General features: G+C 33.9%; 1 protein-coding gene across 8 annotated transcripts in view; it reads right to left on the reverse strand.

The window, feature by feature from the left end:
* Positions 1-27,234, reverse strand: part of NAV3 (neuron navigator 3) — a 657,172-nt gene that overhangs the window by 13,888 nt on the left and 616,050 nt on the right. For 6 of the 8 annotated variants that reach the window (XM_030819929.1, XM_030819928.1, XM_003259582.3 and 3 more), the window contains 11 exons: positions 23,798-23,919; positions 22,767-22,787; positions 21,909-22,081; positions 19,544-19,697; positions 18,166-18,340; positions 13,261-13,358; positions 10,632-10,727; positions 10,198-10,366; positions 8,652-8,887; positions 1,439-1,593; positions 171-242 (listed from right to left, as the gene is read on the reverse strand). In XM_030819929.1, the coding sequence (XP_030675789.1) occupies positions 171-242; positions 1,439-1,593; positions 8,652-8,887; positions 10,198-10,366; positions 10,632-10,727; positions 13,261-13,358; positions 18,166-18,340; positions 19,544-19,697; positions 21,909-22,081; positions 22,767-22,787; positions 23,798-23,919 (1,471 nt within the window). The remainder of the gene's footprint in view (positions 1-170; positions 243-1,438; positions 1,594-8,651; positions 8,888-10,197; positions 10,367-10,631; positions 10,728-13,260; positions 13,359-18,165; positions 18,341-19,543; positions 19,698-21,908; positions 22,082-22,766; positions 22,788-23,797; positions 23,920-27,234) is intronic. The other 2 variants (XM_030819927.1, XM_030819925.1) reach the window with 1 other exon arrangement.

Consider the following 27,234-nt stretch of genomic DNA (forward strand, 5'->3'; position numbering starts at 1 on the left):
AGAAAGTGCCAGAAGTGAGAATTATTTTCACACCACAGGTCATCTCTGGCAAGATTTGTCAAAGTACAAATGGAAAAACAACCCACAAAAACAAACAGAAAGAAACAATGCCAACCCCCTCACCTGCCCCCCCAACACAAAACAAAAAAAAACCTTCAACTTAACTTTACCTGAAATTGTGATGCAGCTCTAGATTTGGTGATGAAGAAACTCCCTGATTCATTGTTCCAATAATATATGGACTAGAAAAAAATAAATAGAAAATTTTAATTTACTGGAGGTAAAAGTGATTAATTCATTAAAATTATCTTGGAAAACTACTAGGATAGATATGATTATTCCATTTCAATATTTGTCTTTTAAAGGGTAATTCTGTAATGGAAAATGCCGAAGATCACTGGACTAGAAACTGATACTTGAGTTTCTAATTCCAGTTCTGGAATCAAGGCAAGGCATTTTCTCCCTCTGAGCCTGAGTTTATTTGTAATTTACATTATTTGAGTAAAGAGTTTAGTTAGTATAATCATAGGGGTTTTGTCCCACTCTAACATCTTATAATGCTTATGATAAAATGTATTAATTTTTACTATTTTAATATTTCATAGTTATGTTAAAGATTATTAATATTGTGAGACAATTTGTATTCTTTCAATCCTTATTTCATGCTGATCACTTAACTTCCAAAAATCTCTAGCAGAGATAATTGGAATATTTGGCACTATTAAAACCAATTATTTTATGTTGATATTCTTATATGTCCTTTCTTTAGAGGCCATGCCACAGTGAATCTTTAGTGGGTTTTAAGATTTTTTAATACCTTACTTTAACCTTTCCTTTTATTGTAAATAGTTAAAAATCATACTCATTAATAGAGGGAGCTATATCTGAATGTATTAAGTTTATCTCTAGAGAAAGGTTGAATTTAAACTTTGATATGAACTGAGAATGAAACCAGGGCTTTAAAGGCTCCAGTTAGTTTTTAATTTCCCTGATTAAAACTATTCCATCATTGATGTTGGTTTCATGAATGTTCATCATGTCTGCAGAAGCTAACAGCATCAAGGAAGTAATGTTTCCATAAGAGTGCCTGGGATATGGTTGTTGAATGAATACATAGATATTCTAAGGAATACATATGAAGTCTTTAAAATTATGGTATAATATTAAAGAGGGTTTCTCAAATTAATGGCAGCCATTGTAAGTCTAAAAATAATAACTACTGAGGTAGTTCATATGTTAATTAGCTGGAGTTAATCATTCTACAGTGTACATTTACTTCAAAACATCATGGTGTACACAATCAATATGTACAGTTTTGTCAATTTAAAAAATAAAAATTAAATATTAAAGAAATTTTAAAAATGCATACAGGCACAAGAAGGCAAATTTGATGATAATTATTTCATATTTCATTATTCAAAATATTTGATAAGCATACCATTTGTTGTATTTACAATTGAGAAAACCATTGAAGATATCACTCAGAGAGCCCACATGATGAAGATTATCAAGAATTATTACAACTGGGAGCTCCACTCCATTATTATCAGCACTGCACTGTTCAGCCAGGTTAGCTAGATATTGTTGCAATTCCTTTTAAAAAATGAAGAAAACAGATACATCAATGACAAATTTATACTAATAGCAAGCAGTTAATATTTTAGGAATAGCACGCTTTGTCCTCTATTCAGTTTCTTTCATTAAAGTCATAGATTATTCAACTGATGTAAAATCTTTTCCTATGAATCAAAAAGCATATATTGCTGACAGAATAATTTTTTTAAATAAAAGCGAGAAAAAGGAAAGCAATAGAAGATCCAGTACCAAACACCTGCAGCAAATATAAAAGTATAAACATGAAGGCATATTTCTAAGTGGCTTTCTCCCTGAAAGAAAAGCCAAAATGAGTTCTGGATATGAACTCTTATGATAAACCACATATATTGAGATTTTATTCTGAGTTTTGGTATGCAATGATAAAAGTAAATTTTAGCAACCTTAATATTTCAAGTATGAACTAAATTCAAAATGGCATTTCTCAGGCTCCACTAATATTTTTAATGTGTTAATTCTAATTCATGTAGATGGGGTATATCTAAAAGTACAGCCATAGGACCTTGATAAAAGTTTGCTTATTATTTATTTAAAATCTGCATGCAATTGCTGTAATTTTAAACAAAGACAAAATTTAGCATCTCTTGAGTTTATTGGTTCTTTTACAGGTATTACTCCTGTCTAATAGCTTTTAATCTAAATATGATAACCAGTTTGCTGATTGACTGCTCTCACAGATGGGTAGGCCAGGAACATAATTAGGTTTCTTAAAATTATCCTAATCAGTAAGAACATTTCCATAATATTTGTATATTTACAACGACATTTTCAATTTGCAAATCGTGCTCAGGGTTATAAAACAATTCCATGATTCTGGTTTCTGGCAGCCAGGTAAATGTGTGAATTGCTCACTCTAGATGCAACCTCTCTCTGTCTGTAACACCACTGCTGAAATAAAAGTAGGAGATAAAACAACAGGCCAGGATTTTGAGGCGTTTAGTAATTTTTATTTATGTTCAAATATAAAAATGTATTAAAGAAATAAAGTACTATTTGTTTTCTATTGAGCTAATCACATAAAAGAAATCTTGCCTAAGTCAGAGAATGCAGAAAAATATGTTTAAAACTGTTGAATATTCTGAAGAATTCTATTTACTTTAAAAGAAAAAATTAAATTTATGTCACTAATTTAGCTACATTAAGTCATTCATTCATTTACAAAATATTCACTGTCTATCTACTGCATTCATAGCCTTAGACCAAGCCCTGGATATACAAAAATAGTCAAGTCTGATTCCTGCTATCAATGGAGTTTAAGTAGGTTTAGCATTTATTATGAAGTGCATCAAGTACTTCTACGGACATGAGGACTAAAAAAGGTAATCAGGCTGTTTTTCCCTGTAAGCTCTAAGAGTTGTCACATTAGGGACTGGAATTTAAATGTTACAAATGATTTCAATATAATATCATAAATATATTATGAGATCTGAGAAGTCAAGGGAAGAGATTTAGCCTAGCTGCTGGGTGTCAAGAATGGTTTTCTGGAGGAGGTAACACTGGAGCCTGAGTGGGGTGGTAGGCACACATGTAAATAATGATGAATTTACAAAATGCAAGGTAAAACATTCCATGAGAGAGGATAAAGGAGGCATGTGGCCTATAGGTGGGAAAGAGATTAATCCCAACTGGAGCATCCTGCTGGCACCAGGGATTTAGAGATAAAACATAATTTCTGTCTTTCAGAAACTTAGAGTTGATAAGCAGAGAAGCAGGTCAGCAAGTGATTCAAATACAGTGTGCTAAGTGAAATGCACAAAACATTATAGGGAGACATAAGAGAGGCATCTAATCCAGACTTAAGGTTCACAGGAAAACAGAGTACAGTGGTTAAAAGGGGGAAAAAAAGCAAAAAGTAATAATAACAAAAAAAAAAAGGATTGAAATCTAAAGAATAAAAAGTGAAACCCGAAAAGTGTAAGTGTATGATGTGTTTTGGGAAATAAGTGTTCTGTTGTTATAGAAGAATATAGTACATGCTACTGGTGGTGGCAATAAAAAAGAAAAAAGACTTTGAATCCATGCAGAAGAAGTTGCATTTTTATTACATAAACAAGTGTGGAACATTGATATGTTTGTTTGCTTCTTTGTTTTCAGTAGAGGAAAGCAATTTACTTATCCAAGAAAACAGAAATGTGAAAGATACAATAATTAATTAGAAAAGGAAATAGCATTTAAGAAGCTTATTACCTTCCTGGAATAGAAGATCAGGCATATACATATATAACTATAATTCACAGTCAAAATAATACATTACTTCAAAAAAGTATAGATCAAAGATTTTGTTTATAGTATGTAAAGATTGCTTGTAGCGTCTGGAAAAGGCGTTGTGGTGGCAGTATTATTTGCTATTATTCCCTTGTTTTTAAGATTGGGTAATATCTTGATGCTCAAACACAACAGAAGAGCTTTCCAAATAGAGAGGAATAACCAGTCAGAAACATGAAAATATGACATCCATGTAGGAAAAAAGCTAAGAATATGTGTTTGTGAAAGGAAATGGTGGTAATGAAATTGTAAAGGAAACTGCAACCTTAAATGATTAGGAAGATCACTGGACATTTCCTTTTGGCAGTGAAGAAACATTCTTCTGGTGACCTGAGTGAGTAGTCACAATGGTGATTTAACATGTGGTGAGCATATTGAAAGGAAGAAGCAAGACCAGCCAAGAGAATGTTGAAATTATTGAAGCCTAGAGATACTAAGGGACTGAACAAGGAACAATGTGATGTTTTTGATCTAGTACAGAAATCTATAAGAAAACATTGAAAAATTTTAATCTGATCCGATTTTAATTATGAAAAGATATTCTATGTTCCATGAGGTGAATGAATATATCCCAAAAAAAGAAAGGGAAATTTAAAGGAAATCGTGTATCGAGCCGTTAAAAAATAATTGTAGAAATCCAAGAAACAACAGAGGAGGATGTTAATCTGGGGTCGAGGGTGGTTTTGTTGGAAAGGAATGGAAGAGGATAAACTTATAATTTGTGTTTGGGGCTGAAATTGTCAATTCTCAACATATATATTTAGTAGGTGGATAGAAACATATGTGTAGGATGATAGAAAGCTTACACATTTCGGAGAATGGGCATGGCTGATAGTGTTTAATTGAAGTCAACCACACAAGTCAACAAAAGTTGAAGCCACAAGAGTCATCCAAAGGAGAATAAAAGTGAGAGAGAACAGAATAGTTCATTATAAAGAAAAACAGTTTCATTTACTGGGAATTGAAGGAAGAGCAGAGAGTGAAAAAAAACTGAAAAGCAATTTACCAGGGAGCAGGAAACAAGGAGAAAATAACATGAACGTCAGAGACAGAGAGAGAGTGGGGAGGCACAAAGGAATTGAATTTCATAATTAGCAGATCACTGGGTCATTTTTGGACAATCAAAGCCTTTAGATTCTAATTGTAATGTGGCTCTCTTTCATCTCAAGAGGGTAGTGGATCCCTTGGGAATCTGATGGTAGGTATGAACCAATGGATGTAGAAACAGGCAAACACAAATATACTTTTTTCATATAACTTAAGAGTTTTTCACAGATTCCCTTGAAATAACTTCATGATACCCACTCTAGCTTGATGAAAATGAAATCTTAGATTGAGGCACTGATGCACTGGCATTAAAAGTCTTTTTTCCAGATCTAGTCAGGTAGAAGGAAACAGGCATATCTACCAGATGGGAGTTGGCAATGAGATGAATCCCATACTCTGAAACTACAGGTGGAATACCACAGTTACATAAAAATGGTAGATCACTGCTTTCTCAGATGCTGACTCCAGACACACTAAAAAGGAATCTATCAACTCCAGTTTTCTGATCTTTTCCAACCTAACATTCCAAATGGCTTCAGCTGGCCATGTATTCTCTACTAAATCCATCTCTAGCCTTCTGGGCCTACTATATCGAATGTCACAAAGTGTAATTGTTTATGTGTACTGCTCTCAATCAAAATATTCCAGCTGGCAGCTTGAGGAAGGGCTTGAAGTGTGGGAAGAGGAACAGAATGTAAAGTGCAGAGGTACCGAAAACATGAAAAGATGTTTTTCATTTGATGATTTGTTGTTCGAGTTTCTTCTTTTTTTTTTTTTGAATCAGTAAGTGCTTTTCAGATTTGTCTCTTCAGTGCTATCTATGGCACAGCATAAAATGCGTCAGCATTTACACAGCTCCAGGTTTTCAGGAACAGGATTTATTATTTCATGCCTCATTAGCATTTTACTTCAGCAAATCTATGCTGTTGGTATCCCTAACACAATCTCAATTTGTCATTCCCTCTTTTTTTATATTTATCCTCACTTACCCTCACTCCCAACTCCCAAGAAAACAGTGGGTATTCTCTGTCAATTTGGCAAAAATTGTCCAAATTTCCTGGCAATGAGTTTGTATTCGGCATTACTGATAGCTTGTTCATATCTTCAAACCATAAGGAATAACATAAAACATAAACATTTTTTAGTTATACTTTGTGCTTTCTTGGGAATGAATGCTATTGTGATTTGTTCAAGAGTTTCTTCCTGGGCTGAGTGCAGCGGCTCATGCCTGTAATCCCAGCATTTTGGGAGGCCGAGGCAGATGGATCACGAGGTCAGGGGATTGAGACCATCCTGCTAACAAGGTGAAACCCCGTCTCTACTAAAAATAAAAATAAAAATAATTAGCTGGGCATGGCGGTGGGCACATGTAGTCCCAGCTACTCAGGAGGCTGAGGCAGAAGAATCGCTTAAACACAGGAGGCAGAGGTTGCAGTGAGCTGAGATCATGCCACTGCACTCCAGCTTGGGCAACAGGGTGAGACTCTGTCTCAAAAAAAAAAATTAATAAAATAAATAAACAAAGGATAAAAAAATAAAAAGAGTTTCTTCCTATGACTGTTTCCTAGCATCATTAGCTCTGCCAGTGCTTGGCAATGCTTTTCCCCTGCCCATTATTTTGCAATAAAGTACTGAACTGACCTAATAATGGCACAAATACATTGTCCTCTGAAAAATCAAAAAATAAGAGTGTTGGAAATATTTCATCAAAAAAGTTAATAGGACACTAACATGTTCTTAACAGAACATCTCTAAGCAATAAACTTTTTTCCTAAGCTGAAATATATAGATAGATAGATAGACAGATAGATAGATAGATAGATAGATAGATAGATAGATAGATAGACAGACAGATAGATATTTTTTAGGGAAAGCTATGTTTTAAAATTAATGGGAATTATCTATTTTGTTTTAGCATGTCAACTACATTCTAATGAAGCTTCATCTCTTTAATTCAAAACTTGATTTTAAGTGATCCTCAACTTCATCAAAATGTCATGGTCTCCTCCAATAAATCTATTTTGCTCTTATTTTCTAAACACTTTATTGTTCCGTAAAAAAAGTACCTTGTAAAGAGTTTCGTCATACCAACATTGAGGAAAAAACAAACACTGAGGATGACTAAGAGGGCTTTCAAACCTTTCATATTTTTTGGCTGAAAATATTTAAAACTGTGCTAAAAGGCTTTTATATAAAGATATGAGGAGACAGAATTCACAGGAAGCATTAAACATGTCAGCTGAAGTAAACAGACAATTGTGTTCTTCCTACTTTTGCTCAGAGAAGAGTCAAATACTCTACCTCAGGTTCTATGTCTTTCTTTAGATGGTGGTTCAACCACATTTGAATAGGTCTGAGTTCCAAGGAATACTCAGAATTTATGTATTGCATTTATTTAACTTCAAGAGATCCCATTGTGCTTTATGTACATCATTGTTTTTGAAGGACACATATAAAACGGTTTTGAACAAAGATGTGTGTGTGTGTGGTTGTACGTGTATGTGCGCACGCACTGTGCATATGTGTGTGTATATTTGTGAGAGAAACCTTCACTGGGAGCCAAGGGCTATAATTAAAAATTGCAAGCAACTCTTATATTGTGCTTGCTACCTGTGCTGTTCTCTCTGTCTATTACACACACACACAGACACACACATGCATACACACACTCATTTATTTAGTCTTTAGAATAGCCCTACTATTTCTCTCATTTTACAGGTGAGAAAATTAATACTTTTTGTTCGTGAAGCTATATGCCTGGCTTATTTCAAGAATCTAATGGGTTTGGGCTGCTCTTGGGAGTCACATTTATTTCTGAAAATTTGCAGACTTAAGGTTTCTGAGAAACTGGGACAGTTTAGATCATTGAACCAGCTTATCCTTGAAAGAGTAATATGACCTAGTATAATTGGGATTCCCTCAAGGTATTGCTTATAATAGTTGCATTTTCTCAACAGAAACTTTTAGGTTTCATTGATTCAAACTTTAATAAATAATTACAGGTAAAACTAGGTTAGTGTTAAAAATATGTTAGCCATCAACTATTTCCTTTTTAGGATTTTTTATTTTACTCAGAAAATAAGAAAGTATAGGCTACGCTGTATCGGCCCTTATGCCTTTTTAATATCTGAGTGTTCAGGCTGATTACTATGGCACATTAGACCTTAGATGGTGGTGAAACTGAATGTTGTTAAGTTTCCTAAGGTTCCTAAACAAAATTTTTAGGGAGATGTGACATAAGCAAATTGCTGCTCCCAGAATTTCTGCTTGGAATATTCTAATTATTGCCAAATCTCCATTGCTGCAAAACCCATGTTATTTCCTACTTATCTATTAAGATCCAACAAACTATTGCCCCTTTATAAAGCTCTGATTCCTCCAAGAAAAGTTATTCTTCCTTGTTGCTCATGCACAGACCTCTTTCTACTGTAACACTTTCTAGGTGGATGTCTAAGAGAAACCATGCCATAGGGGACCTGTCGTATTATTCTGTATATTCCCAATACCTTGGGGAGTACCTGATAACTGAATGTTACTGAAAATAGTAGTCTTGTTCAAATTGATGAAACAGAGTTTGGTCACTCACCAGGTTATAATTCTAGTAAAAAAAAAGATAGATATTCTTTTCCATGTACAACATGGAAGTCTCACAAAATCTTATGATTTGATTGCTTAAAACACTTATGGATAAATTGCAGCTGTTCTCTTAGAATTCTGCAACATACCTTACTTGACTTGTGGTCCACATTAAAAGTGGCAATTGCATCCTCTGTTTTTTTCCTCCCAGATTTGGTTATTACATATTCAGCAAGTTTGTTTGCCAAATAGGTCTTTCCAGTACCACTCGGTCCTGAGAGTATAATTCTGTGATGCTCCATCAACAAGTTAAAGTACCTTTGGGTAATTGGTTTAGGAATCAGCGTATCAAAAACAAAACTGTCCAAACTATTTTCTTCTACCCCTGAAAGAAGAAACAAAAAAAAGAGCATGATTTATTGTTCTACATAAGCTAGAATTTAAAATATCATGCTAAACAGCAACAGCATTGTTAGTCATAGGAATAGAATCCTTGCAAAATAATTTCCTAGATATTTCTATCCCACAAATATGTGTTGCCATTTCAAGGAGGAAAATATATCAGTAATATGGCAGAGTGAACATCTACACAAAAGCAAGCTGTTTCTTTTTCTTCAGGCTTCACTCCACTGTCTACTTCTTGTTTTCACTTATGTTTCCAGAGAGAAATGGAAGCATTATAAATGCTATCATAACATCTTTTATTGAAGATGATTATCTTTGTTACAAATAAATGTGAAGATTATAAGAACAAATGTGAAGAATAAATGTGAAGATTGAACACACACACACACACACCCATATATATATATATGAACACGAGTTCAGTAGAACATGTGTCTTTCTGATTTCTAAAATATTCATTTAGCTTACAGTCTTCCCTTTGTGTATATATATATACATGGGTGTGTGTGTGTTCTTTCTTTTACTTTCTCTTCTCCTCATCTCCTTATTCTCTTCTATCTCTCATTATGCATCCTAGTTGTACAACCACTCAAGCTTTTGAAGAATACAAATTGTTATGTTTGGCAAGGAATTAAGAAAGGAGCAACAGTATCTCCTTTTACGAACTCAATTACCTTCATCATAAAATCAAATATTGACAAATTCCTCTATTAAGTCACAGTTTATATAGATGTATCCTGATTCTTTAACATAAATAAACAAGGAATTACGAAGACAAAGGTGCTTCAGATATTACATTAGCCTATAATTAATCACATCATCTTAAGCAAAGAAAATTATCAGAACTTTCCATCCTTGATTCTTAACTTCTATTCCCTATTCCTGGGGGGCATTTATTAGGCATACACATTTTAAAATCAAAGATATATCAATGAATATGTAACTTTGGAATACACACTAAATGTTTTGAATCCTCCTGTAATGAAAGATGATAATGAAGAAAATCCAGAAATTTGAAATTCCTAAATCACATTCCTTTTTGTGAGTCTTAAATCTTCAAATCCCAGAACCCAAAGAACTTAATTTCCTTAGATTCTAGTGTTTTTAGGAGGATTGTAGCATTTAATAGTTTTGGTATGCAATGAGTCATATTGATTTTTAAAGTACTACAGAGTTTTCAAATAGAAAAAAATTAAGGGAAACTGGCCAAAAAGGGGCGGGGGAGGGGGGTGCAGAATAAAATGTTGCTAAAAATTATATTTCTGCCTTACTTTTCATTTTCATTTTTACCTTTGAGGTTCACAGTGATGATGTTATTATCTCCAACAAGGTATCCACAAGGCAGCAATTCAGGCACTTCTAGGTTATGGGATCTAATTAAGTCTCCTATACAGTAGCTAGCAATGCAGTCAGAGCTCAGACCAAGGCTAGTGGATGTATCAATTCGGAATACATATTCCTACAATGGCACACACAAAAAATAAAGTCAAAACAGAGGTTCAACTCATCTACAACAAATACATAACTCACAGGGATACAGAGCTAGTTGTCAAGAATATTAGAAATGGGTAATATAAGAACTGTTAATATCAAATAGCTCAAACAGAAAGCTTTCCTTATTTGAGGAGAGGAAAAGAAGATGTGTCTCTGCTATTGAAGTTAAGGAAAACAATTAAAGAGAAACATATTTGAAAAGTACTATTAGGGCGTCTTGCACAACATACCTTAAAGAGACGTCTTATTACACCATCTAAGACATCCCACTTGGTTTTTCCACTAACACCAATGGATCCTATCAAATATGCCTGAGACTTTTGATCCTAAATAAGAACAAAATAAAGTAAGATAAAATCCAATCGTGTATCTTTTTTATTACTATGTTTTCTACTAAAATTAGTTAATGTAGTTGTTGTTAAGACTAAACTATTTATTAAGCCTGTGGCTTCTATAGTAACAGAAACACATGGTGGATTATATAAAATAAAACATATTTCAGCCAACTAACCAACCAACCAAATAAAGTAACAGCAATAGCAACAGCAACAAGAAAGAAAGAGATGAGATAAAGCAGCATGTCAAGGAAAACCTGTTCTACAGAAGGCAAAGGTGAAGGAATCTGAAAGAATACTCTTGCATTATAATACAGTGGATACCTTCTTAAAGAGAAGCAGCTTGGTAGGAGGGAAATGGTGACAGAGACAGAACAGAACCATATTATATGAATTCTAGAACTTTATCTTACTATTTTGTGATCTTATTTTTGATAAGTCCAAAACTCAGTTGTTCTATTAAATTTAATCTAGAATCCAATCTCGCTTTAAAATGTGTTATCTATGATAATATAAGGCATTTGCATACCTATAAAACAGGTTCCATTTTGAATTTATCAGAAATTCTATGTTTAAAAGACCTTGCCAGAGAAACCCACAGGATTTGTTTTATCAAGCAAGTAATTATTTTATAATAAAAATAATGGTTCCAAATCTATCTTTTTTGTAGGATGGGATTTTGAGAAATTTCTACATATATTAGAAAGGTAAATAATTCAAAAGGCTCTAGTCTAGCTAGAGCCTCTATTATGATGACCAGAAATGGTTAATGAAATAGTGATTATGATTCCAGTAGATATAATCAGATAGTTGACATATTATAATCCTGGTTCTAGTCACCAAGTATGTTATCATTAACTGGTGGTAGAGTAATCACTGAGTCATGGGTTAGAAGATATGGATTATATAACACGTAATACCTACCACCTAATTAAGAAATGTGACCTTAGGTAAATCACTTAGCTGGCTCAGACCCTCAATTTCTTAATCTGTAATATTTAGCACCATAAGGGTAAATGGTTATCACCATTATTCAGGTATAAAGAATCCAATACCTTTTGCAGAATAAGTTGAGAAATCCACAGCTGACAATTGTGATTTTTGTTACTATTGTTATGAAATGATATTTGTGTCTCCTCAAAATTCATACATCGAAGCCCTAACTTCCAAACCGATGGTATTAGGAGATGAGGTCTTTGGGAGGTAATTAGGATTAAATGAGATCATAACGGTGGGACTTTCATGATGGGATTACTGGGTAAAGTAAACAATTCAGGATTTGCAGTCTTTCTCTCTTCCTACCTACAGACACTGAGGTAAGACTGTGTGAGGACACAGCATGAATTCCACCACCTGCAATGCAAAAAGACAGCCCTCACCAGGAACCAAATCAGCCAGCACCTTGATCTTGGACTTGCTAGCCTCCAGAACTGTGAGAAAATAAATTTCTGTTGTTTAGGCCACCTAGTCTGTTATTTTGTTATGGAAGTCCAGGTAGAATAAGACAAGTACTTTCATGGAAGCTTTTTTAGAAAAAATGTTCAAAGGTATTGTCTGTTAGAATTACTGTGAACAGGAAATCTTATTTTTTGGTGTGTTTATAACCCAGTTAAAATTACTGCTTATGCAATCCCTTATAAAACGCTGCTTTTAAATTAAAGTTAGTTTATGTTTCACTAAGAGTATTACTGTCTCTCACATAAAGACCCACTTGGGAAAAGTAGGTACACATCTGCAGCTCAAGCAGAAAGTTGATGGCATATTGGAATCCTTGGAACATTGGCCTAAGGTAAGAATTCACAAGTGCTATCTTACTTTTCAAACTTAAGTACTTTATTTTAAAATTCGAAAGAATTTTTATTTGCTTGATGTAAAAAAGTTGGATACAAAAAAAATTTGTATTTTTGGCCACTCAACTAAAATTTTAACTTAAAATTTGTTTTTGTTGTTGTTTTAAGAAAGGGATAGAGTCAGAATGACATTGCCAGTTTGAAGGCAATATTTCATTGCAAAAAAATTAAAATACTTGCCTGGTCATCTAGGACCTTGCTTAAATAGACAAGTAGCATCAATGGAATTTGTCCTACCGAGTTCAGTAGAACATGTGTCTTTCTGATTTCTAAAATATTCATTTAGCTTACAGTCTTCCCTTTGTATAAAGACCATATTGATGGCTCTAGTGACTGCACATCATAAACATTACCTATAACCAATAAGTGAAACCAAAAGAATATGTCAGACAAGATGTTTGCCAAAGAAATAACTATTTTTTAAAGTTTTAGAAATGAGGGGCTGTTAATATTGTTTTCAGTGAATGAATGTGAGGTACATGTAAGACACATTTCTACCTCTGTGATGATGTCATCTCTTTATTGTCCCTTTCATGTTTGTATGACATATTAAGCTAACACCAATCCACAATTGTTGTAGAATATTTACCAGATCAAATATTCACACATAAAATACATTTGACTCATGGTAATTCTCATTGTTAGTAATAAAGAGTTTAAGATTAAAGAAGTACCTTTGCTCGACCATAGCCCTTGCTTATGGAGACTATAATTTTCACACTGCGGCCATCTTTATGTCCAGTTGCATCACCAGCATCATCCAGCAAAATATCTATCAAATTTTAAAAGAAAGACATACGCAACAGAGTAACATTAGCCCAGATTTGTTTACTGTCATTCTTTTCTCCCTCATAGTTTTATATCTTTCAATGGGATTTGCTTCCCATTCTAGCCTAACTGATTTGAAAAGCCTTAGCTTTCAAGAAGATGAATTACTGTGGTTGGGCTAAAGTTTCAATCTAAGAATTTATTTCTGCTTGCAAAGATCTTCACTCAAGTGTTGGGCCACTCACTGCCTTTAGATGAGGAAATAAGAGATTTCTTTTTCTATTGCACATAGGTCTGAGTAATACCTGAGTAATATTTAGTCACCATTATAACCATGACAAACTGACAGCCATCTGGTTTTTCTATCCAATCAAAAATATCCAAGCTCAATATCTATGTAATTTATAAATGTAAAGATGCTGAAATTGACTGTCAACTGAAATTATTTTCAAGCATTTGACATAGCCAGCTATATAACTACTCACCTTATCTTTATAATTATTAGGTACTGTTATTGAATTTCAACTGTGGCATTATACTGGAATTATGATTGCTCTCCTGAATCCTTTATGCTAATAGTTTCAAAATGAAAATAATATTTCTAGTAAACAGCTAAGAGTTACAGAAGCATGATAAAGCTAGCTGCCTTTAAAATATCAGCCTTTAAATGGTGATTAAAGGTTAACTTTCAAAATATATTATACCAGATTAATTTCCAATTTGGAGAATTATTAAGGGAAACTATCCCAAATATATGTTTTCCTTTAATAATAATAATACTATCATAGAACCATGCTTAATATTAAGACAGTGTTCTGTGGATAAATGAAACTCCATTACATCCTAAAGAGCACATGTTCCTGGTAAAAAGAGGACTCAACTGCTCTGACAATAAATTTATAGAAAAAAAGGTTATGACTATAGCATCATAGAAATCAATACTTTAATAAGATGGCCTCTGAAAATAGAATGGTTTCTATTATCTTAATAATTAAGCATATGTAATTTTGAAAGTAAGCAATAAAAATACTCTAAGATCATAACAATTAAAAACAACTTTTAGAGCTTGAGAACTTTCAGAGCTTTGCAATAAATTTTTAAATCATCAAAGATAATCTCCTGCACTGGAGTTTAATTATTTTCCCAAGTTAACATCTTAATAGTCTTTCACCTTTTCACCTACTCCACTCAAAAATAAAACTCTTCCTTCAGTGTCATTTTAATTATCTTGCTCCTTTTTTAGAAGTTTAGAGTGGTTTACCATTGGCTATTCACATCTAGACGTCTGGTAGTTCGTGATCAAATTACTTTAGTACTTGGCTTAATTACCCATAAATGCTCAAAAATATTTGACCAATATTTATTAAGCATAAATGGTATCAGAAATTTTGCTGCATATTGGGAATAAATACCAAGATGAGAAAGAAAGTGAATTCCTTGTTTTTTTGGAGTATGTATTTCAGAATAGGTTAAGCACTCTGCTAATATAAACAGGACAATGAAATAGAAGGTAACTGAAGGGAGCCTGCTCTAGATAGATAGGTCATCCTGGAAGGCTTCCTTGAAGAAGTAGTGTTTGGAGATAAGACCAGAAGGCTGAAGAATGCTAGACAAGTGAAGAACCAGGGGAAAAGATTCAGTCAACAAAAACAAGTGCAAAACCCTGAGATGTGTGACCTGGGTATGTTAAAGGAACAGAGAGATGTTTGGGGTAGCAGGAATGTAGAGACAAGGGGAGGGTGAGGAGTGGTATGAATGATGTGGATGGAAATAAGTATGGACCAAATCACACATGGCCAAGTAGTCCATGGCAAAGGAGGTTGGCCTGATTGTTGATCCACATAAGCTGCTTAAATTTGCCTTGGAATATGTTATTCAGTTCATGTCATATTTACTTCTAAAAACCACACTTACAATATGAAATTTCTCCTGACAATAGTAGGATAAATATTTACCAAAGATGAGTGAATAACTATTCTTTGCTTTTATTATGTGGCTATTTAAAGCAAAATTAACACAGTAGTGAAAAGTCCAGGTCCTGGATTCATCCAAGCCAGGGTTTGATTATTAGTTCTGCTGCTTACTAGTTTCATGATCTTGAACAAATTGTTACAGTCACTTTCCTAAGTCTTGGTTTCCTCAGCTATAAAATGGGGCTTTAACAGCACCTTCCTGGTAGAGTTACTGAGAACATAAAAGATAATACTTTCAAAGCACTTCATCCTCAGTGTTTACGAAGTTTTGCTCTTCCAACCATTATTTCTGTTTATTCTAACTCCTTCTGTTGACTGTGGGCGGGTCACATCATGACTCTGAATCTCCCCAGTTCAGAGTATATTGACGGGATGGTCACCTGATGAAACAACTCCAGGAAAAACAGCAAGTTTAATGTGAGAGGCTTCTGTGTTTTTGTTTTGTTTTGTTTTTTACTAGAAAATAAGTCATGGTCCTCTGTCTATATTTTGAAGGAAGAATTAAAGAGGTCTGCCATTCTGACTATAATTAAGTAAAATTCTGGCTAAAAACTAAAGCCTTCTCAAACGTCTGACTTTACTGGATGCATGGAACACGCAATTAATATTTCAGGAACTAGATACTTGCCAATTATCCTTGCTCCTGCCTACTTTCTTTACCTTAAGATTAATCATGAAACCTAGAAAGTCTCTCTGTTAAAAAGCCCCAGCATAGCGTGGATCACGAGGTCAGGAGATCGAGACCATCCTGGCTAACACAGTGAAACCCCGTCTCTACTAAAAATACAAAAAATTAACCGGGCGTGGTGGAGGGCACCTGTAGTCCCAGCTACTCTGGAGGCTGAGGCGGGAGAATGGCCTGAACCTGGGAGGCGGAGCTTGCAGTGAGCCGAGATGGTGCCACTGCACTCCAGCCTGGGCCACAGAGCATGACTCCGTCTCAAAAACAAACAAACAAACAAAAAAAAAAGCCCCAGCATAAAGGCAGTTTTGATTTCCAAGTGTTGAACCCACTACACAAGAGTGAAAGTAATGAAAACAATATTCTGGTTGTGTGATTTAATTTTTTTAGTTCAGACATAAGTATCACTATTGAAAAATAAGGAAACAAGATATATTAAAAATAACTTAGGGAATGGGTAAAAAAAAAAAAGGTATTAAAAAAACGTAAAACTTGGCTCCTCCTAAAAAATTGCCATAAATTCTTAATCATGGCCATCAATGTGTTAAGACCAATAAACACAGAAATTTGTAAATTTAAACTCTTTGATTTTATATTTATCTTTATGAGTTCTATTTTTCCTAGATTTTTTTTATATGTGTCTGTTTTTTCTAAACCACCTTCAGTATTAAACTTGCCTCCTTCAAACCTTATCATATTTTCATAAAATAAAACAGAATTATATAAAAGGCAGTGAAAGCCTACCATTAGTCTGACCTGTAAGGTACTGGCCCTTGTCTTTCCCTAGGAGCCAAGCCTGAGGATCCAGAAATGCATTGGTTATTATGAGATGTAGATCTTACTTCACTTCTCTGTCAGGTCCATCAGCAACAAGCCAACATAGAGGATGCTGTTCAGAACTGTCAGATTCTATACATTTAAATATTTGTGTTCTTTCTTTTGTAGAATATTTTGTTGAGTGTGGATAATACTTTATGTACAATTTACAAACTCAAATTGCCATCCACTTCCATAGTCTTATTTTACCTAATGATCTACGAGTTCACTTAATTCTGAAATCTCTTGCTTTTTACTTGGCTTCTGACATTACTTGTACTTGATGCTTATTCTCAGAATTTATTTTCTTCCTCTAATCTCCACCAGAGGTTTATAAAAGTTGTTTTCTTAAATTACAGGGAGTGCCCACTTGTCTTTTACATATAAGATGAAGGCCATTATTTTATATTATGAAGAGCAGCCATAATAGCAGAATTTTTAACATTCTGTCTTTTTAGAAGAGATGTGATTCATTGGAAATGTAATCAATATCAGCATGCGATGTCATTTCCCTTCTCCTTCTCCTTCTGTATTTTAATATGATTTAAGGCAAGCAGTGTACTGTCTCCATTCTATGATGGAATCTAACGTTGGCTAGAAACATACATATTATTGGTTTCCAAGCGTCATCTGGTGGCCGTGCTTCACAATTACCACAGATCCTCATGTAAATATTACCTAGACTAAATTCTCTATCCTTGAAATGATTCTCTTGACTGAACTGTTCCACAGAAACAGCTACACTTTATGCTTGAATGGTTCATCAGATATTAAGATGACATTATGTCATATGATTCTATTTGCAATCGAATCAAAACTGTACCCTTGTTCCATCACTAGTACTGTGTTCTTTATCTTTGTTGGAAATTTAATAGAGCTGCAGACTGGGTGACAGAGTGGCATTATTATTCTCTCAGAGCAACATCATGCAGGGTCATCGAGTCGAATTTAGAAAATAAAGCCTGCTACACTTATAAATGGGTTTTACACACTTAAAACAATAAAATTCAATGAGGTTATTATTATTATATCCATAAGTACTAATTATCATCACTGAGAGTATTTCTTCATCATCATAATCATGGAGAAATTACTTCCTAGGGAAAAGTGATTTCTTAAAAATATTATGAAGACCATATCTCTAAGATTGACTTTTGGACGGAGAATGTGCTTTTAAAATTATAACTAAGTAGACTAGATTTATAAGATCAAAATAGGACTATTTCTGAGAATTAGAGTGTAACGTTTTTAAGAGTATGTAAAGTTCTCCAAATTCTAGGCTTCCCACCCGTTAACTCATAGGCATGCTGTGATTCAGGCAAGCATGTGCACTAAATCACCTGAGGTAACAGCCTCTGTGATGTTCAAATTGTTTAGAGAAAGTCCTAATGACTGCCTGGAAGATGAAGAGGAGGTGCTGCTTGAGGATTCTGACGGTGGCCGAGTAGGCTTAGCTGTGTTACCAGTTTCTGCCTTCAACCGGTCATTTTCAGCTTTCAGTATTTCAATTTCATTCTGTTACGAAGATGGAAAACATGAAAAAAATTGAGTTGGTTTGATTGAGAGAAGAGCACCAAGTCTTTTATCAGAGTTAATTAGCTTGTTTGTTAAATAAAACATGTTAATATGTTAAATAAATAAATATAAGATATGAAATAGGATTTCCTTCCCAAGAAGGAAATTTAACCTTTTTCTCTCTCACACATTATACATTGCTGAATTCACAAATACAGACAATCCAACCATTCGACATGTTTATCATTATTTTTTAACTAAATCATGTGTTTGAGAATTTTTCCAGGACTTGGTCTCATTTGAATTAAGAAAAATATGATGGAATCATTCATAACACTTCTCATTTTAAAGGTGATGTTAAAATCTTATAAGCATATAATGCCATTTGTAATATTGTTATAAATCCGTGGACAGTTGAAAGAGCAAAACAAAAATAATGTAAATAAAGTGATTTAAAATTACTCCAAAATCATATCTAACATCTGAAAAAGTTTTTTTTTCCTTCCAATTGGGACACTAAGCTCATAAAAAACAACAAAAGCCTTTAGATGAACATATACAGTGGCAGATGAATCTGCTCAGCAATGAGCTTGTCTTATTGCAGTCATCTGTGGTACCAAGTGATTACTGATATACAATAATAAAATGCAAACTTAGTCTGAGCACAGACTGGTTCTGAATTTAGGCTTTAGATGTTTTTTAAAAAAATACAAAAGCTTTACTTTTACAGATGGCATTCTAAATCACTTTTACTTCCGTATTCAGAAAGCTTGTGTTGAATTTCTACAGTTTCCTCATTACTTTTGTATTTCAGTGGAAAACTGGTGAAAGTATGTGAAAATCAGATTTCAAAAGAACAGGCAAAAAGCCAAAATATAAGTAAATGATGGAAAAGTGAAGAAGCAAGAATTGTAGTAGCTTCTCTAAAAACTTAGCTCTCAACCTCAATCCAATCACTAGTACAGTATCCTGAATGGTTCTTGAATACAGCTTGCCAGTTTGCATCCCACTTCCAAAAATTGGATTTGACAAAATTCTCAATTCAGTACTAAGAAATGAGTTGCAAAGACTGAATAAACAAGTACATTTCTATGGTGGGTTTCCAAGTGGAATTTATTCTGTGTTAACCAAGAGAACAGAATAATCAGCATTTTTTTTTTGTTGTTTCTCCATTTTATTCCTTGAAAGTGCTTCAGCACCAACCTGCATCCGGTTCATGGCTTCCCGGATCTGATCAAGATGATGAGCAGAGCTGAGGGCCTCCAGCCGAATATCCGTTAATTTTAATTCCTTTTCTCTGAGCTCACTCTTCAGCTGCAGAATTATCTCTGCCTCAGCTTCTGTGCATTCACAGATCCTGAAGAAGGAAACAAACAGAATCAGTGGCCTGGGGAAGGCAGAGGATTAAGAAAAGCACTGCCTCTTTTAAAGGCTGAACTGCAATATTATCCAGCAGGTACAGATATGGTGTGCTGCTGGCAAAACCTAGAGAAAAGGAGAGAGTTTTACAAACAGTTATGCATTCACAGGTTCAAAACGGAAGTAGCTTTTTCTTTTAATCTTTTTTCTATTTTTTAAAGTTTAAAAATAGTCTACTATTACTGAGTATAAAGTAATCCTAAAAATTCTTTTATTGGTGATATTTATAGGCAGAAAAGTCATAGATTACTACATTTCATTCCAACATTTTCAAGGGACTTAAACCTCTATTTGCAACATGTGACTATTCATTTATAAAAGCAGTTATTACATTCTTAAAATGTTGATTTCTTCTTTTGTAAAATTGTGCAAAAAAAAGCTTTGCCACAATACTGTCTTTAATTACCATAAAAATCCAATCTAAACACTGTAGAAAATAAATTAGAGAGATTACTTTTGGACATTTAAATAATGGGTGAGTTATACAATCTTCCTATTAGGCTCAGCTGATTTAGGAGATCATGGCTAAATCACAGGTTTCAACCCCTACTAGCAGGCTAGCTGAGGGCTGTTTGAAGGAAACATATTGTATTCTTGGGTTGTTTTATTGTATTGTGGACAGCTTTGCAGGAAATTTGCCAAAAAAAATGTTTTATATTAACTAACATATTTTCCATTTAAAATTTGAGAACTAGTTTACTGGCCACAAATGACAGTGACATGTTCTTCCTTTCTGCATAAATCATAAAATTATGTAGGCAAAGCACAGTGGCCCTGTTCTATATGAGTTCTATGCTAGTTGTTGTCATGGGCATACAAGGAAATTGGATTTAAATAGTAAATAACACAGAGAATTATCTCACCAGAACACTTTCCTATATTTGAAATGTGTTCGTTCTTGTACAGTAGTCCCCCACAATTATAGTTTATCCACAATTTTAGTTTCTGTGTTTTAAGTTACCTACAGTCAAACATGGTCCAAAAATATTACAGTATTTTGGGCTGGGTGCAGTGGCTCACACCTGCAATCCCGGCACTTTGGAAGGCCAAGGCGGATGAATCACTTGAGGTCAGGAGTTTGAGACCAGCCTGGCCAACATGGTGAAACTCCATCTCTACTAAAAATACAAAAAATTAGCCAGGCGTGGTGGTGCATGCCTGTAATCCCAGCTACTCAGGAGGTTGAGACAGGAGAATCGCTTGAACCCGGAAGGCAGAGGTTGCAGTGAGCCGAGATCTTGACATTGCACTCCAGCTTGGGTGACAGAGTGAGACTTTGTTTAAAAAAAAAAACAAAAAACAAAAACAGTATTTTGAGGAAGATACAGACTACAATAATATAACTATTATCACAAAATATTGCAGTAATTGTTCTATTATTGCTGTTAATCACTTATTGTGCCTAATTTTTAAATTAAATTTTATCATATGTATGTATGCATGTATAGAAAACAAAAACATAGTATACATAGGGCTCCGTGCTACCTATGGTTTCAGGCATCCACTGGGGGTCTTGGAAAGTATCCCTGGTGGATAAGGGGGGGCTACTGTACTACCAAAAAGTGGGCTATCATAAAAATGCTAGGTTAGATTAACTAATAGAATCAAAGAAAACTGGATTGCAGGTTGATTTTAGGAAACCAAATTTTAGTTGAAAAAACAGAGACGGTATTTATTGTTGAAATGCATGTGAGTGATTTTAGAAAAAGCAAAAGCAAACACTACTTAGGTTAGAACCTGGATCTTTGCAGTTTTCATGCATCACACTCCACTTTACCGAGATCTATGCTTGTAGATCACAGGGCCATTTTGTCGTTTCTTTGGTGGCCAGACAAGGGGTGACCTGTATGTACACATAGTTAGACAGATACATGGACAAATGCCCGTGAAAATAAGTGAGAATCATGATTTAGAAAACTGGAGAATGACATCAAGAAACACTTGAATTCTAACATACGAAAATGAAAAAGAAAAATGAAAATGAAAGAAACCAATGAAAGAAAAATATGAAAAGAGAAACTAATGCTGTCCATCATTCTCAGAAAAATCTGAAAATAATTGGTACAGATATGGTTAGAACATAAATATGGCCTTCATCTAAAATTGTTTTTAAAATATATTTCTGCATTTTGCAGAAGGAGCAACTCACGCTGAAGCAGATTGTGAGGGCTTCATGGATGCTGAGCCACAGTCACCAGCATTATGGGGCAACTTGGGGGATGCTGGAAGGGATGAATCAGTAAGCTCTTCAATGTCGGAATGTGATGAAGGAGGCTTGGTGGACTTTTTCTTCCCAAAGGCTTGTTTGAAAGAACTTCTCAGCTGAAACAAGGACAGAAATTACCCTTCTTGTCTATTTGCACTTGGAGAGCTTTTGCTTTGGGGCGTTAGTTTGCAGATGCCATCCTAGCCACTGCCTGGGGTCAGTATGTACAAGCAGAGTATTAACAATTGCAGCACAGTATCTCTAAAAAAAAAAAAATGATACCGTGTTTTGTGTGTTCATTTTATTCTTGTATTAATCCAGCGCAGCGCAAACATGGAAGGCTTTTAAATAGTGCAAGGTCAAGGGCATGGCTGTCAGAGCACTCATTTAAAACTAAGTACCTTGAAGGGATCTCCATTCCCAATGCTTCTCTCTTCAAGGCAATTTGTTTTAAATGGCCACTTTAGCGCTACAATCAAGTCATGTCCTGCTGACAGTACAAACTTAAAAAGCAAAATGAAATCAAATTCACCTAACACTTCATTAATTGTGATTTTTCTATTCAAATTTTCCAATCCCAGACTACTCAAAACCAGAATTGGTATTCCCTACAGCTCTATTCAGAAAGTGGTTTTACATCTCTTTAAAATTTGAGATTAAAATGAAAAGACACAAAGAAAAGACATAACAAGGTAATCTGTTTTAAAAGGTATAAAAGCCTACTGCCAAAATGAATAGCATTCATGCCAAGGTAGGGTTTTTTTATAGATGCATGCCAAATTGTCCACGGTTTATATTCACCTCACTTCCTCTAGAGTTCACCTTGCAGAAACATGAAAGAGTGTGGAATTACAAATCAAGGGAATGAAGGCTGATCAGTATTTTAAAATATTACCTGTATAAACATTTTTTAAGACAAAAAGATATTTCTTTCATTATTTGTAGAAAGCACTCCAGTAAAATCCTCTGATAATAATGTCTGGATTTCATCAAGAGTTGTATTTACTCAAAATCTACCTTTTTTTTTTGGTATTAAAAGAAATCATTGACTCAATTGTTTTTAAATTTTTTGCAGTAACAGTATCTTCCCCTCGGCTATTTAGCTATTGATCAATATCATTAATTATATCACTAGCAAACTTAAGGTACGGTTCTGTTAAAGTGCATTTCTATATTTCTGCTATATTCTCTTGGTTAAAAACATCAAGCAGACACTAATGTGGTTGATTTCTTTTAGGGTGAAACTATTCACACGGTAACTGTTGATTCCAAAGGCGGAAGGAGAGTTTCATGGTTTCTTCTTTCCCTTTATTAACTCCCGTTCTCCTCCTTTTCCTCCAAGACCACTATCACCATCATCATCACCATCATCATCATCTTTTCACTTTTCCTTCATCTCTACCCCCACAATAACCCCCTGTTTTAAGCCATTTATTCACAGGTGTTATCTTATTTTTCTTTAGTATAACTCTATAGTTATACTATATAGTTTCTATAGTTATACTATAGAAAAATAAGATAACACCTGTGAATAAATGGTATTCACAAATAAATATAATTGCTATTAACTATCTTTTTATTGGTAAGAAAATTCAGGCCCCTCAAAAGGTCTAGATATAGTGATGATTCAAACCCAAGTTTAGTCCCAACATTAAAATGTATGCTTTTCAGTACATGCCACTCCAATCTGGTGATGAGTGTAGCATTTGAGGTGTCAGTAGCTTGAATGGGACACTTTGTAAACTACTGCAGATCACTAAAGCCCCAAAGAAAAAGACCTAACACATTATGCATTAATAAGCTTCTGAATTAGATGAAGGATGGTGACTTACCCAGTTTTTCTTTTTCTTCTTCTTGGAGTCAGCATCATTACCACTGCCAATACTGGAATGGCTTGTGGCACTGTTGATACTAGAAACACTTTCAGAGGAATGCTGTCTTCTGATGCGAAGATCTAGCAATAGAGGAAGAGTATCACATTGGCTCATGAAGAGTCTCGATCTGAACAAATAAGTCTTTTAGGTCTTTTGAGAGGAAGTTCTCTAAAAGGTCAACAAGCCTTTGTACAGATAATTTCAGTGCAGTTTTGACTTTAGAAGTTTAATAAAGTACAACCACATTTGTTTTAATTAACTGAGTTATCTACATTAAGATTTAATGGGAATCTCATATAAGTCCATAGCCCTGGCAGTTTAATGAGTTCTGAGTTTTGTCTAAAATTAAATGCTGTGCTAGTGATTTCTACTGAATACCTGGATCAAGCAGCTCTTCCAAAATGATTTGTTCTGAATGATTAATTTCAAAGAGTAAATGGAAACTCATAATAGAATGAGAATTAATTGTGCCTTTTTAATATTCATGCTTCAAATACAGTTACTAGAGCCAAATGTATTAACTTTCCATTTCATAGAATCATACCATATTAGAGCCAAAACAAATCTTGAAGTCACATAAGCACATAATCTCACAGATGAGGAAACTGAAGTGAAAAGAAGTTAAGTAATTTGGCCAAAGTCAAACAGCCAATGAAAGACAGATCCTCCAAAGAAAGCCTAGGTAGACTGAGTTTGTGAGTTAAACAGAGGACATATTTAAGACAGTGCAATTCTTCCAATGTACTCCTACTGCCTGCCCATGACTTATTATAGAATAGTAATAGTAATACCAATAACAAATAATAATAAAACTAGGTTTTACAATATGCTCGATATGCCCCCGGAGTACCTAATTTTATTCTTAAAGCAAACCACTGAAATGAGTTTAATTACTAAATATAACTTTCACATGGTCACATAGCTGAAAAATAGTGGAGCCAGGCTCAGCCTTAGGCTGATTCTAATATCCATTGTGTTAACAGCCATGTGCACAGCATATGGTATGGCCTTGCTTAACTTCTAAGAGCAAGCAGTGCTTCTTTAGTTAAGATATTTTAAAGAGAGTAGCATTTGATATTTAATCATGTTTAAAGGTATCCGTTTCTTTTATACAAGCAACTTTTAAGATTTATTTATAGTTATTAAAAATAAAACAAACTGAAAATTTTCCTACCTAAAAGCACTAGTATTAAGTATTACTGAGACAGTAAGAAAATTTACAAAATTGTGCTTGAAGTCACATTTGCTTTTAGTCCATTTCCATTAATATACTTATTGGCATCAAGGCAGATTAGTCAAGCAAAAAAATCTCAGTGGAAGTTGTAAGATGTCAAAATTTACTATAAAGCTGACGAAGTTTCCAAAAAACTAATACCATAAAATCAAGCCTCTTCAATTGACTGATTTACTGAATAGTAAAAATGATCCATGGCAACAAAACTATAACTGGTTGCTTTCAAAACGTATAATAAATGAGTATGTATGTATCGATAGACATGTAATATATGTATTTACATACATATGTGTGTATATGTGTATCCTCACCTTCATATACATATATATCAATAAGTCCCTTAATTTTTCTACTGAGGCAATCATGCTGAAAAATTTTATAGGAAGAAACACATAGAGCTTTTTTTTTTTTACAATCCCTAGAATTTGTCCCTTAACATTGTTTTAAAAAGTAATGATGAGAATATTAACTGGTTTTGCATGCCAAAACATTACCAACTCCTAAACCTAAATCAAGGTTTTCATGTAGGAGGTTTTAATTCAACAATAAAGGAATCCAGTATCCTTTAATCAACTATTATGGAAATCATATAAATAGACAATAGAAGAATATGTGTAGGTATATCTTCGTGCTTTAAATTTTTGCTAGGATTGGCCATTAGCTTTTTGAAAAAGAAGTAGCATTTGCTAGCTCGTTCCTAATAATTAACTTTCACAAATAGAAAAGCACAAAGTATTAAAGTATTTCAGAATTTTTATTATATCCAGAATTAATAAATTGTGTTTGACTTCTTTAATACTAAATTTTTAAAAAGATAGTAATCCTAGGTCAAAAGTAGTCCTTGGAAGTATCAGTTACATTCAATTATGACTGCATTCACCAATAAAGATTAGCAAAGCCATAATATTAATAATATTGTGAAATGAAGGAAATGCATTTTACTGCTCCCTAACAATTTCTTTTTAGTGCTTGTAAGTATTTAATTCAGTATACGGGGCATCATAAAGTTCAGTAAAGAATGGCCAACCAAATGAATATCAGCAATCTGAATTAATGGAGAAGCCTATTTTTAAAGTGAAATTTTCAGGTATGTGTTTGTTCACTCGTCATTTTCCATCTCCCATCCTCTGTGTCACCACAGCCCCAGTTCAAGCTACCAACATAACCTTTACAGCAAGTATAGCTATTGAACTTACTCATCTTCAAACCATTCTGTAAACAATAGCTAGAAAAATCTCTTTTAAAAGGCAAACTTCATCATCACTCTCCACTTAAGACCTTCCAATAACTTCTCACTTTAATAAGAATAGATAAAAAAATTCAACTTCTAAATATGGCCTACAATCCCTCAGTAATCTTGTCAGTTCTTAACTCATCAACCGTGTTCTTCTTATTACATGTTTGCTTAGTATTTTCCTTACATTAGTTCCATAAAGAAACTAATTTATTTCTGCCTCAAAGCTGTTTTGAAATACTCCTCCCTCAGTACTTATAAAGTGATTGACAATTATTCCTTGGATATTCACTTAAATATTATTACCTTGGAATAATCTTCCCTGACTATGTAACCTACAGTAGGTACCTTGGTACCCTCCTTCCCTATGGTACCCATTATTGTCCATCTTGGAACTTATAACTGTTTTGGTATACATGTTTAGCTTCACCAATGATCACATACATTCATTTGCTTTCTGCTCTCCCACTAGACTAAAAGTTCTATGGAGACAAAGACCGTATCTATTTTGTTTACCATTATAAATTCCAAACCTTGTATTGCTATACAAGCATATGGCATGTGGTATCAATCAATACATAGTGTGAAATAAATTTGATTCTAATTTTTCATTCAATATAACTGTGTTTGCCTATCACTATTTCTAAAAAACAAATTAGTGCTGACAGAATTTTAATTCATGTGTTATCCAACTATATTTGGTATATATCAAGGAAAAACAATTCCATATTTACACAGAAGTAGTGACTTAGAAAGCGATGGTACATTTTTAAAAATAAAGGTAAAATTTTCTATTACCTTCAACTTTCAAATTTCTTATCACAAATATTATTTTTGCAGTGGATTGTGGGCTCCGTGACCACAGGGTAATTTTTTAAATCTTTGTATTTTAAGATCTGATAATGCCTATACTTAATAGCAGGTGTT

This window comes from Nomascus leucogenys, chromosome 10 (genome assembly GCF_006542625.1).
Source record: "Nomascus leucogenys isolate Asia chromosome 10, Asia_NLE_v1, whole genome shotgun sequence".
In the NCBI taxonomy this organism is placed as follows: Eukaryota; Metazoa; Chordata; class Mammalia; order Primates; family Hylobatidae; genus Nomascus; species Nomascus leucogenys.